Source organism: Sylvia atricapilla, chromosome 1, assembly GCF_009819655.1.
Source record: "Sylvia atricapilla isolate bSylAtr1 chromosome 1, bSylAtr1.pri, whole genome shotgun sequence".
Taxonomy (NCBI): domain Eukaryota; kingdom Metazoa; phylum Chordata; class Aves; order Passeriformes; family Sylviidae; genus Sylvia; species Sylvia atricapilla.
The window spans coordinates 47096279-47110267 of NC_089140.1; the positions used below are offsets into that span (position 1 = coordinate 47096279).

Genomic DNA, 13989 nt, shown 5'->3' on the forward strand with positions numbered 1-13989 from the left:
ATTTCTCCCCATCCCTTGCTTCTGGGAACAACATGTCTTAATTGTAGTTAGTAAAGGTGTATTAACAAACCAAGAGATTCAAGATTATCTTTTTTTCTTCGTGGGAGGCTTTGCCAGATGGTGTGAAATCAAGGTCTGAGTAATCCCTTGATGATGGGTAAAGGGAAGCCATCCTGTTGCCTTCTGTGTTCTTCATTTTTGTAGCGCTTAGTTGAGGGAGAGCTTGGAGAAGAGCAGACTGCAAACTGCTGCAGTATGGCACTGAAGTTCACAGTCACCTCCTACTGTTAGCTGTGCCAAGTATTGACCTTCAGTGCTCTTATTTGCAATTCTGTGGGTATCTGCAAACCAGTAAGTTCTCAGAGCAGTGGAAAGAACCTGCAGTTTCTGTGTGAGAGACTGAAACAATGAGGAACAAGATCTTAAAAGAGAATGAGGCAAAAACCATAGTACGTGATTGGTTGTTGTACAGTTGAGGATTGTGAATAAAAGGAATCTCCTTTTCAATCAGTTAGAGAAAAAGACGGCTAAATGTTACAAAAGTTCAAAACATTGCTGAAGACTAGATGCTTGAAGGGAGGAGAAGGTAGGGGTAATGAGCCCCCGTCCCATAAAAATTTGGCAAGGAAAACTGAGAATTTCAGCAGGGAGTTTTTCCTTACCAGCAGTTTCAAATTTAGCAAGTTAATTTTTGAGCTGGGTGGTGGTGTTCCTGTTCATGTCTTTAATAACAGGGACTCTGTAGAAGGTCTTTTGAGGTTTGTTGTGTTCAGAATTCTTGAACAGTTGAAATTTTCAGCTGGGAAGTTAAGTATTTTATGCAGACCAAGTTAAGTTATTTGAATGTCAGTATGTTAGGAATGAAGGGTTACTGGTGTTGTTTGTCCAAACACATGCAAGGGTTGATTTGGAGAAGACTTTGACAGTGATTAAGACACACCTTCTGCAAGGAAGTGTTAATGGTTGGCCTCTAACCTTGTCGCTGAATGATTTTCACTTGCCTCTGGCTTTGTGAGCTGCCTGCAGGGCATCCAGTGTCCCCCTAAGTAAACTTGACTCTCTTTTGGTATGTTCCGTTCTTTGTCACTGTGGGCATCAACAATGATCCTGGGTTTCCTGTTGCTTTGAATTGTGTTTCTGGTCGTGAATCTTGCCTGCTGAGTATTCCGGTGTGGCAGCAAGGTGTGGAGAGGATTTAACTCCCACTTGAAAATTTGGCAGGGCTAATCATGCAGGATAGCTGCTCAGCTGGTGTACATGTTGGACCATGTAATGCATGCTCTTCACAGCCAGCTTCCTCACTAAAGCAAAAAACAAAAGGATTTGGGAAGTTGAGAAACCAACAGCTTTGGTGCTGTTAATCACTGGGATGGTTTGCAATCGAGCTGCGGCTTCACTCCTTACAGTCTTCAGTTTTGTCATCCAAAGCAGTTTGACTGCTGGTAATTTGGCTGCTCTCAGATGTATTACCCTTCCTCTTTGAAAAACGCACACTAAACACCAAGTTAAAAATTAAATCTTTGACGTAGAGTAAATGAAATAAAACTTTAGGATTTCTACATGCCAGTCTATTTTACCAATGAATGGTAGTTTTACCAACTCTGTATTGTAATAGTCTCGATATTGAACCTGGATTATAAATTCTGCTGTAGATGTGGACCATTTTTTGTATCAGGTGCCATTGCATCTCACAAGAAAACAATGTCTTCTTAACTTTTGTCTTCCTTACATAGTAGTTATAATGGGTGCTATCTTTCTGTGATGTCTCTAGCTTAAAAGTAAAGATAATTAAAAACAATGCAGCCAGCCAGCTGTGTTTCATAACAAATAAATTTAACACATGGAGTAGTTTTTAATACTTGACTTGGCATAATTCTTTGAAATAACACCTGGGTCTTTTTAAAATCATTTTGGTCTCATTAGAATTCTTTGTATTCTAAATAGAGACCTCAGTGTGGAAACAGTAAAAAGGGGAAATTATTTGAGTATTAGTAATGTAAAAATAACCCTACGGACCTCTCTCAAGTTTTGATGAACCTGGTAGTAGAGGTATTGAAACACAAAAATATGATATCGGTATATCATGAAAATTAGAATTAAAATGCCTAAATTCTGTGGTTTTATATCATTAAAATATGCACTTACAGGGCAAGACAGGAGCATGTGCCTTAAAATTTTAGCTCAAAATGTCTGCTGGTGAAACCAGCAGGACTTCTGAAAGCTTCTCTATGGCAGAGGGTGAGGCGTTCAGCATAGAAACCAGTATAGGAAAATACGAATATACAGAAAACCAGATGACTTCCATATTGGAATGAGTTGCATCCACCATACAAAAATGTGTGGTAGAAGCCCTTCACTCACCCTAGTTACTTCTCAAATGAGAACTGTCCACATTAACAGAAGAATCAGGATGAAATACTGTAATTTCTATCTTTAAGGGGAACACACTTTGTTTAGACTATGTTGAATGTACTTGAGTATTTTTTGCATGGATGATTCACCTCTCATTAGCATTTCTGCACCTACATGTTCAAGAAATTTTACTAGATCTCATAGTAACCTTTTGGGCTAGAACTGTAATAATGCTATTTCTTTTCCTGCCATCCTTTCAGCTGCTTGATGAGGAGGGAGAATGGGATGTGCTGCTGGGGAGTTCACTTCTGTGGGAATTTCAGGCGTTGAACAAAAGGAAGTTCAGGCGCTGAACAAAACCTGCAAATGCCTTTTTTGGAGTCCCTTGGTTGAAATACTGCCAGTTGGATTGCAGCAATCTGTTCTTCCTGAGAAACTCACTTCTGCGTTTGAGATGTATGAGATGCCTGTGCTGTGTCTGTCCCACACCAGAAATTTGGTGTGGGAATCAGTTGGTTTGGGTTTGGTTTTGGGTTGATTTTTTTTCCCCCTCCATTTTCTGTTTTTGATCATTGCCTGCTGAATCTTTCAGTTAACTGATCAATCTGTATGCAAATTTTGAAGGAAAATGCAATGTTAGGGTGAACCTGAAGGAACTGAAAAAGGGTATGACAAAGGATCTGAATGATACATTGCAGCATGACATATTAGTTTGTTTCTTAATACTTACTGTGCTTTGTCACTTATTTCCTTATGTGTTTCCAGTGCTGAGTGAGACTCTTGAAATGGTCTCTGTGTAGAGGCACTGAGCTACAGTGCCTTGGGTGAGAATTCTCACCTTGAGTGAGAATTTCCATTTCTTTAAAAATGTCTCAAAACCATAGCTTAGTTGTTGCTGTAGGAGATGAAAATAGTGTAAGACAAAACTGTCTGAAAGATGCTGCCATTTTGGTATCAGTTGGTAAGGTTTTTTGGGGGAGTTCTAAAATTATTTTAAATTTTTTTCTTTGATTATTTTAAAATCTTTTATTTATGCGTCTTGGGAAATACCTGTATGCTCAATAGACAATGAAATGTGTTAAATGGGAAGTGTAATAACAGATTGTTTTCATTCTTGTTGGAGTTGCTTATTTGTGTTTAGTGTGGTTTTTTTCCTTCGAGGCTTTGTATCTTCCATGGTTAGGTTTGGTTTTTGGGGTGTTTTTTAATACTTTCTTTTTTCTTTTGCATCTTTCATCTTCAGCCCTTGGTTCAGTGTTTGTGTTGAAATAAACATTCAAGGACAGCCAAACTGGGGAGGAGGCGTTAGGGACGTTAATGGTGGTGATCGACTCACCGAGTGATGTGTGGTTGATGCTGCGTGATCTGATGCTGTTCTTGGCACGAGGTCCCAGCTGCCATTTCATTTCGACCCTGACTTTATAGAGTGGAAGATAATCGGTCACTTCACTGTCAAATGTGATTTTAAGTTAGTCGTTTCAGTTGGATGCAAGTTGATGTGTGGTGGTGGTTTGTGTGCTGCTCTCTGCAGGGAGACTAAGGGTTTTTTGTTAAGCCAGAATAAAGGGGGAAATGCACAGTCAAAAGGCTTTAAGATAGTATTCTTGTACTTCAGAATTCCATCTAAAATTCAAAAAAAGTTTCCTTTATTTTCAAGGAATTGATTGCCTAGCTAATTCTAGTAGAGGTTGAACTATTACAAAAATATTGTCAACCTGTGTGGCTAGTCTGAATTATTCTGTAGACTCATCATGGGTAGGGCTTTTTAATATTGTATGTTTTAGTTTTACAGGCCTGCTTTTATAGTTTGACAGCCTTCCTCCCTCTCTGCCTCTTCACTCCCCTCATTTATCTATAATTAGTTTCGTTTTTCTGAATACTTAACTGGCTTCATTTTCCCGTAGCAGTCTGCCTTCCTGCACTTTGGCTGCTCAAAGAAGTGTAGCACTGTGTGTGTTGGCTGTAGCTGCTGTGCATATTTATTGTACACTGGCTCTGAAGTCTCTCAGATTTCTTTTTATTAGACAACTCAAGGTTTAGTGGTGTATCTTCTACATCCTGTTTGTTTTTCTTCAGGGTTTTCTGCTTTCCTGCTGGACATGCTGCCTGTAGCTCAACAGCCAGATTATACTGTCTGGTCTTCACAATGCAGAGTCCTTTTGCTCTTAGACATCACACATATTTCAGCACTATTTTTAATGAGCCGGATACTAGTGTCTGGTATGGGAAAAAAGAGGGAAGCCTCAAGTTCGTTCTTCACCTATACTCACTCACTAGTGAGATTTTGAGGAACAGCTGAATTAGTGCATTCAGTGGATCAGTGCTTGAAATTATTACTTGCTAACTTATTCAGCTTGCTACTAGAGGCTGAAAGAGATCCTCATTTATTAATTGTGGTTATGCATTGAAAGGATTTTCTTTTTTTAATCCTTTTTGAAAATAGTTTTTATTTTTTCTAATATAGGCCATACCCTCAGATCACACTTGGAAATCAAGTTGTTGCCTTGCAAAGAAAGGCTGCAGCTGATGTATGTTTGAGGGACCAGAAGTGCTCATTTCCTTTCCATCAGTGGTAGACTTCTGCCGTGCAGATTACAGCAGATGTTACTGACCCAGCAAATACTTTTACTTTACTTTGAATAGTGAAAGGACAAACGTGTTCATAGATGTTCGGCTTAAGTTTAACTTTGCAAATAGATCTGATGAGTTTCTCTTTTGTATTGTTATTTCCACACTTTGTTCTTTTGTTTTTTGGATTTTTTTTCTGTTGTTTTTTTCTTTAATATGGTTTGTGTTTATCTTAAGGGGTTTTGCAGAGAAAAAAAGTCAATGCTGAGGTACTACATATTATCTTAACAAGTGCTCATGGGTTGTAGAAGCGTTATTGCGTTAAATACTGCTACCTGAAGCCTCTGTTTTAAGAATGCAGTAACAAAAACGGTAAGTTGCAAGATGTGCAGTTGCTGCCTGAGATGTAGGAGGACAATATGGGGAGGTGTCCTACTTGTTTTCTTTATGTATTGCCTCCATATTGACAAGTTGGAAAAAAAGTGCAAAATTTGATAAACTGTAGAAAATTTAGAGGCGTTTTGAAGATGTTTGTAAGGCCTTCTTGCAAGTTTTGGAGGCTTCTCTGTATTGATGTGGAGACTTCAAGTAACTAGCAGTGTTAGAAAGAAGATAAAAAGTTATGTTAGGGGTAGTGGAGGAAAAGTAAACAGTGTTTATAAACCAGTCTTTATGCATAGAACCAGAGACTGTCAAACTGGTCATACTCACAGCATGACGGTAGGATATTGCATAGAAATACTGTGGCTAAAGAGTTTTCAGAAATTCAGCTAAAAGTTCTAAAAATACTACTTTCATTTTTGAAATCATTGTTAGAGCAGGTGTAAATTCTTGTGTTTTAGCAGCACTGATACTTTTTCAAAGTAAATTGTGTGTAAAGAGAGTAAATTGTGTGCCCTATGTCTAGTTATGTTACCGAAATAAATTGACACCATAGGAAATGCAGACTAGAAAAAAAATACTGTGTTCAGAGGGTGCTCCTGGTTCCAGCTGTGTGAAATGCGTGAAGAATGATCAGCTTTTCTTTTCATTGTTGATGACAGCAAACATTGCTATCATATGCCAAATGCAGAGGGTATGTGCCCTTTCTGATATCACTTTGTATTGTGGTCAGATTTCAACAATTTTTGGGTTTTCTGTGTGCTTTTAAAAGCAGTATTTCCTAGGAGGTGACTAGAGGAAAAATAAGTATTTCTTTCTCTTAGAGTAGGTTTGATTGAGAAGCACTAAAGCAAACTTTGATTGGAAAGGACAGTGACTCCTCAATGTCACACTGCTTTTCTGTTTGCTCTTCTATTTTCTCTTCAGCTGTCTTCATTAATATTTGCTGCTAGTTTGGCTATGTCACAAATCCTCCAAGAGTTTTCATAACATCGTATTACAGGCTGTTGGTTGCTACCAGTGCATAGCAGCTCCACTTACCCATGTTGAGTGTGAGCTGAACTTCCAGGTTGCACATCATAAGGTAAAAAATGGCTTTAGCTTGGACTTCGATCTCCTTTTGATCAGAGGAATAAGGTATGCTTTTTTGTCAGGTGCTGGACCTTAGGCCAGAGACTCATTTTTTTGGTCCAGATGGTAATACGTGAAGAATGGCTTTAAATTTATCATTCATGAACGCAGTCATCCCAGAATAAAGGAGAAATGAGAAGTGTCTGGACAAGAACAAAGATGATAGAGATTTCAAAAGAAGGGATTTTTTTTTTTTTTTAAATCAGTGATCTCCCTTAGATCCTTGATGTCTTGTTTCTCTTTTCACTCATTTGCATTGTTAGAGCAGTTTGCTGCTGGCTATTGATTCATTGAATCAGATGATGGATCCAAAAACACCAGCTCTGCAGCTGGTTTATGTGGGCTGTGACATTTTGCTTGAGGGAGATGTACATTAAAGCAACATTGAGTACAGAGTGGATGCACTGGAAGTCATCTAAGGCCAAATTTATAATTGTATGGCTTGCCTTCATTTGTGCTAAGTTAAATTGGAGATGGCTGACAAATACAAGAGCATGAAAATATTAGAAGACTATATAAAATGATAGCTGGAATGCATCGGGGTGAACATAAAGTGGCACACGTGGACTGCTGTGCTGTATGCTCAGTGACAAGCTGTGAACATTCTTTAAAGCTCAGGAGTGAGGTCTTGTGTACAGTTGGCAGTGTCTTCAGTTCAGTGCTTGGAAGGAATCGAATAAGTTACATGTTGGGAGTTGGTAAACAGGTCAGAGAGTAAGAGAGAGCACATGATCTGACTTTGGATCTATGTTTTACCCCTTGGATACTGTGTGTAGCTCTTGCCCTGGCCTCTTCAGAAGAGTACTGATCTAGAGTAGAGTTACATAAGAGCAGCAGGAGCAGTCAGAGACATGAAATGGCTTCTTTTGAACACAGTATGTTAGATCATTAGGACCATTTTCCAATGAAGATAATACTTTGCAACAGTTAAGCTAACAGGATGTAATTTTGAAGTGATAGAGTCCTTCTTTCAACAATGTACAGAGGGAGTCCTTGCTACAGGGACTTTTGTGGATGCTGTTTTTGTGATTATAAGAAGAATGTGTGTGGAAGAGAAATTGGACAAATGCTAAGGAAGAAATACCCCCATGCTAAATGTTTGCAAGGTAGATCTTTGGTGAGTGTGGAGGTGTTAAGAAAGACACTGCTCTGTTTGTTCTGCTGTATGTGCTACCTTAGATGTATGTTAGATGTATGTTTCTGGCCACTGTTGAAGGCAGGAATTTTGGTGTGACCCATGTGGCTGTTCTTGCTGGATGATAGATTTTGAAATAGTATTGCTTTTGTCCAGGGAAGAAGGCCCTCGTGTGCACTTGGTGAACTTGTGCTTGATGATACTACCTTGTTTCTCAGTTGAAAGTAGTGATGTGCAACATGATACCTGATAGTAATATGGTACTTATGGTGGTTGATACTAAAATCTTTGAGTACTGGGACTGCTGTGGGATCTGTAGTATTAGTTGTATTCCAGCCTGTGCAGCTTGCTGCAGTTCTGCTGCATATACATCTGTCTTCCATCCCAGAGCATGTTGTGCCACCTTTCTGCAAGGCACAGAGAAGGACTGGCATTGATCAGCAGTACTTTGCTTTTTTTGTTCTCTCAGAAGAGTACAGCAGCAGTGTACCCAATGTGCTGAGCTGTTACGGCTCTAGATGCTGAAAGAACATGAAGGGGGCTCTAATAACAGAAAGCTTATATTGCATTAGGTAGAAAGGCGAAAGGGGTCTTAAGTGCCACTTTGAACTGCAGTTTTCATCACAGTGTAAAGTTTCTAAAATGGATTCAGTGGGATTGATTAAAATTTAGATATTAAGGTGCAGAAGCATCTTAGCTGCTGGCCTAGAATTTGTTATTAAGGGGTTTTTTTATTTATTTTTTTGGTATCAGTGTCTTGAAATACTGAAGCATGGGAAGATGTTTCGTGACAAACTTAAAGGATCTTTGTGGTACAGCTTTGTATTTAAGGTATTATAAGTGGTGTGTTGGAGAACCGTTGTAGACCTCTTGTCATGCACAGAGTTAGATGTTGTTGAACAGACACTTAACTTGTGCTCCCTACCTTGTTCTTTGTTTTCTGGCTGTTGAACCATGACAATTGTGCCCAAGGTTGCAGCAGTGCTCTGATGCTCAGTGTTGCAAATGAAGTGAATTGACGCTGTTCACTGAATGTATAAAGTGGCTTAGAAATACAGAATCCTGGGAGACATTTGCTGTGATGATAACTTTGATCTTTGTACCTTTTCCACGCTGAAAGATACTATGCAGTAGTGTGGTGAAATGAGATTGCATATTCTAGTGAACACTTCAGAAGAAGAAACACCCTGAACACATTACAGGTTCAGGTAGCATATGGCAAACAAAAAACATGCTGAATAACTGAAGTAAAAGAGTTACTGTGTAACTGTTTGTATTGATCATTGGCCAGAGTTCATGTAGTGTATTATCATAAAATTCAGTTTTTATGTATAATCTGAACTGATTTATAGTTAGCAACAAAGTAAATTAAGGAAGCCTACAAGTAAGCTGAAGAGGGAATTTTAATGATGGGATGAAGTGAGAGGGTATGGGGAAATGGCATTAAACTGACAGAGGATTGGTTCAGATTAGCTATTAGAAAGAAATTCTTTATTTTGAGGGTGGTGAGGCACCACAACTGATTGTCCAGACAAGTTGTGGATGCCCCATCCCTGGAAGTGTTCAAGGCCAGGTTTGATGGGGCTTAGGGCACACTGACCTTGTGGAAGATGTCTGTGACAGGGGGTTTAGAAGTCGAGGATCCTCAAGTTCCCTTCTATTGCAAACTATTCTGTGATTCTGATTAAAGTGCTGCACACTAGATGGGAAATACTGTGGGTTACTTTGATCAAATGTAAGTAACTTTTTCTTCTTTTCCTTTCTTTCTCACACTGCCCGTTCCTCTCTCTGGATTGCGGCTGCACGTATATGGACTCACTGCAATGGTTCAAATTCATCATTCTACTGGTCTACTTCTGGATGTTTTCTCTTGGTATCTTCAATCCCGAAAATGATGGAAACGTGTTGTTTACAAAGTAGCTGTAAGTATTGCTTTGATGCAGGTGTTTTTCAGATAGTGTGGGAATTAGTAATGGACTAAAATTGTGCTTAGGTAGCAGCTGGTTGAAATTCAAAAAAGGATAAAAGTTAAGGGGAAGGTATTGTAAGTATTAAAATCATGAGGTCTCATTTGGCACCATGTTCAAGACAGTGGAAGTCAATTCTTTTACCAAAAAAGTACTAAGTTCTTTTAAAAACTGTTACAGGAATTAAAATCAGTTCCTAATTTGTTTTGGTCTCTTTAGAAGTAGCAAGTTAGGAACAAAGGCAGCCATTTAAAAAACAGTATGTTGAAATCTTCAGTTTTAATTGGTATACCAGAAATCTGAATCTGGCATCCAGCTGCAATTTTTAGAAAGCTCTTTCCTATTGATGGCAAATGCTCACATTAAACACAGCATTAATGGCCAGTGTGACATTTCATATATCTTCATCTTTCTGGTTATTGCCATATATATTTTATTACCTAAAATTGTGGGTGTGATTAATGTAGACCCACTTAATAGAGTAAACAACCCAAAAAATGCCATCTATTATTTTTTAGCATTTCACACTCAGTGATCTAAAAGTTCATAGGAGTAAAACTATCCTAAGTGTGGAGCTCTTTATGAAAGGGAAGGGAAAAGAAATAACTTTAGTTCAAAACAAGAATTATATGGAAACCCATTCTTTTAAGCAAAAGAATTAGCTAATCAGGGGGCGAACTGTTTCTGGTAAGCATGACACACATTGAAAGGTATGTAGACACTAAAAAATGCAGGTGGTTGACAAGTAGAACTATTAGGAGCGTCTGACTGTGATTAGATATTTCATATCTGGTAGGATGAATAGGAGTTCCACATCCTTAATGGTTATTAAGGACCTGCACTGTTAAGGAGCTCTTTTATCTTAAAAAGCACTGACCTGCATGTCATGTAATATCTCTAAAGCATTGGCTCCTGCTCAGAGTTTTAGATTATGATAAATTCCATTCCTTGCATGTAGTAATGGACTGGGAAATTAAAACAAATATTTGGATTTTGAACTCCTGGCTGATTTTTAAAATATTTTAAAATCTTTAAGATGAGATTATAGCTGCACCAAGGGCTATATTGAAACAAAAAGCTTCTTTAAAAAAGTTCCTTGATGACTTGACACAGAGATTCCTACATTTAGGGAAGTAATAACATTTGTTGCATTATGGGTATTTAAAGTTGAGCCTCTAACTTAGTCTTTGCAATGGTATAACTTTGAGATTAATAGTTCATTTGCCAAATAGAGAAATCATTTTGGTGACTAAAAGCAGAGTCTGTTTATTGACTAGTGATGTTGGACTGTCAAGAGGTTAGTTCTTGCATTCAATGCTTTAAAGTGATAGTGGTTTTATATCCTTGCTTTAATTAAAGAAATATTTTTAATGTAAAAATTCTGTGAGTTATTACTGCATTGAACCTATTCTGTCAATTTTAGAAAAAATTTCAAGATAAATAAGTCAGCCTCATAACAAACCGTACTGTATGATACAGATAATTTCTCAGGCAAGAGTGCCTGTAGCAGAACATTTTTTTACAAATTATTTTTTAGAATTCCTCTGTGCCCTTGAAGATAATTTTAGGGAGTGGGATTTAAACTTGTAGACAGCACTTGAACTGTTTAGATGTGTACCTAACCTCTTAAATTCTGGAACTGAGGCAGTACCTCCCTCACATGACATCCTCTCAGCTTTGCATGGACATAAACCCTAAAGGCTGAAATCATTGCTCCATGACAAGCAGTTTCTTGTATTGCTTTAAGCAGACAGTTGTCTCAAGACAGTTTTCAGTTTTTCAAATATATTTGTAAAATAACTAAACTGTCCTGTCTCATAAGACAATCTTCAGTTCTGCTACATTAATAAACAGTTGTAGGATTGTGCTGGAAGAGCAGTGTCAAGGTAGCACAGTTGAGCTTTGAAAGATTGCTGGGTCCTTGTACCGTAAGGAGAAGGTGTTTTAAGCATCTGCAGCGTTTTCATTAATGTGGTAAGAAGTGATGACTAACACCCAGAATTCTTCTCTTGTTTCCCAGTAGGCGCTATTTTGGGTAAGTTTTTTAGAGTACAAGGCAACTGAAGTTTTGCCTGTATGGAGAGTTTGTTGCAAGGCATGCTGCAGTAGTGTAAGTCTGGGTTTAACAAGAATGCCTCTGGTTGTGTGACAGAAGCAGAGGTGTCAGATTTGTTCCCATCATGTTGAGGCAGTACCACCATGACTTGGAAGTACAGGATAGGAGCATTCATACTGCTGGCCTGTGTTTCAAATGGGCATTGGTACCAAGTTGTTTATGTTTTAATTTGTTTGCACTTGCACACCCTTGTGCTTGTACAAACAGTCATAATATGGCAATTGTATTTGCTCAAAATACTTTTAGTCTAGCTGAGTTGCTGTGCCAGTTTTTTTGGCTATCCAGTCAAAAAAATATTTTTTGTATTTATTGCTGCAGTTCATTGCACTGTCTTGAATGTAGACAGCTTGGGCTGTTGAGAGGTTGAGTAGATGGCACTTTTCTACAAATGTGAAAATGAAGTGAATATTTTCAATAACTAACAATGACAAGCCAACTAAGAAATTACATCTTTCCTTTTTAATTTTTCCCCCCTAAATATCTCTTGCTTTAGCAACAGAAGAACCTTGAAGGATATGTGGGGTTTGCAAATCTTCCAAATCAAGTGTACCGGAAGTCTGTGAAGAGAGGATTTGAATTCACTCTCATGGTAGTAGGTGAGTTTCTTTCTTTGTTTTGACTGTTGGTCGATAGAACTGTTTTAGCATAGCTCTTGAAATCTGTGATGATGATGTAAGTATGTTTTGCATGATCTCAGGAGAAAACATGAATCTTCCCCTGCTAGACTGATAAATCTAGGTTGGTTAAAAAGAACATGTCTGGTCTGCAAGTTGATGAGGAGACAAATGATGAGAACTGTATCGTTCATATGGTCTTAAGAAATCAGTTCGTTGTGGATCTGGTCTAAATTGCTACTTGCAACTATGACAGATAATTTGAACTTGATTTTCATTTGAATAAAAAAAAGAACTGTTTTTGTGGTTGAGTACAACGTGGCAAACCTTGTACATAACCAGGCAGTAGGATCCAGTCTATCCTGCACTTCTGTGGCCACAAAACTATGCTACAAAATCAAAGCTTTAATTTAAACAAACCTTTCTAGTTTGTATGGTTGCAAAGAAAACCAAATGTCAACAGTTTGTTCCCTATGGACTACAGAAAATGGGAAATTGTATTTGGTTTTAATGAATAGTACCATTCAGAACAGTTTATTTAGGCTTCAGTGATGACCCAAATTTGTCATCCTTCCTGCTAGGAAATCTAATTTTTTTCTTGCTCTTTTGAGTACTTTTATGATAATAGACTGTTGGGTACATTTGTGTGTAACTGATGCTACTGGATATGTGACCCAGTATGCTTATGGGTCAATGGCATGCTCATCAGCAAAATACTGATAATAATAATAGTTTAGAAAGTGTTTTATAATAGCCATCTGTCACTTGGTTATCTAGCTTTATCTTTTGTAATTTGGCTAGCTTGTTACTGCTTTGTTTTGTCATCAACACAAAGAGTATCTTGTGCAGACTTTATGTGCATTTAGCATGTAATATAATAGTACTGTTGACAGAGTTACAAAATCAAGGGCAAATGGGTGCAAACACAATGTATAGATCTTGTGTGTTTTTCTTTTGATTACAAAAGTGAGATAGAATTTTAAAAATTGAGGGTTGCTTTTTTCGGCTAGAACTTGATTACAGGTTTCATTATAGTCTAGCATCCATACATAATTGATTATTTGGTACAAAACTGTTAAGGCTAAAGTAAAATTTTGTTTCCTGCTATCTACAGGTAATGAAAAGGAGCAAGGAATGAAATTGTCCTCATAAGTGGTAGATGTAGGGATGTGTTAGAAGTTATAACTGGAAAAGGTCTGCAAAATTACCTCAGTGTTCTCTTTGTTTCTGTAGTATAGTTTAAAGCAATTCATTTAGGAAAGCAGTAGAAGATTGTGACCCTCAAGAAGAAAAATTGGTCCAAAATTAGATTGAAAATAAGATGTTGACTAGTTCTGCTATTTTTGTGCTTACTACTAAGACTTTTTTTTGCATGGAAATTTGTGCCGCTGTCTGGAAGCTTACTAGGAGAAGTGTCAGTATTTTCCTAAATTGAAAATGCCACTAATTCTCTTCTTCTGACCCCCTGGTGTAGCAATCAGATACTTGAAAATCAGTGTTTAAACAAAATGATGGCTGATCTTTTAGTACCCGGGGGACTTTTGGGGAGGGGTGGGGTAGAGAAATTATTTTGTTTCAAAGTTAAGTGCCTGGTAATAGAATGCCCTGAAAAAATGTGTTTGTTTTTAAATATGAAGATGAAATAGTTTGTTGGTAAACCCAGTAATCTGCAAATTGATTGTTAGGATTGTAATTATTTGTTGCTGTATTCAACCTGTAAGGTAG

At 37.8% G+C, this 13989-nt stretch overlaps 1 protein-coding gene across 2 annotated transcripts in view; it reads left to right on the plus strand.

The window, feature by feature from the left end:
* The first annotated feature begins 12143 nt into the window (after positions 1–12143).
* The window catches only part of SEPTIN7 (septin 7), a 61152-nt gene continuing 59306 nt past the window's right edge, over positions 12144–13989 (plus strand). For both annotated transcript variants that reach the window (XM_066321867.1, XM_066321877.1), the window contains exon 1: positions 12144–12246. In XM_066321867.1, the coding sequence (XP_066177964.1) occupies positions 12237–12246 (10 nt within the window). In that variant the 5' untranslated portion in view covers positions 12144–12236. The remainder of the gene's footprint in view (positions 12247–13989) is intronic.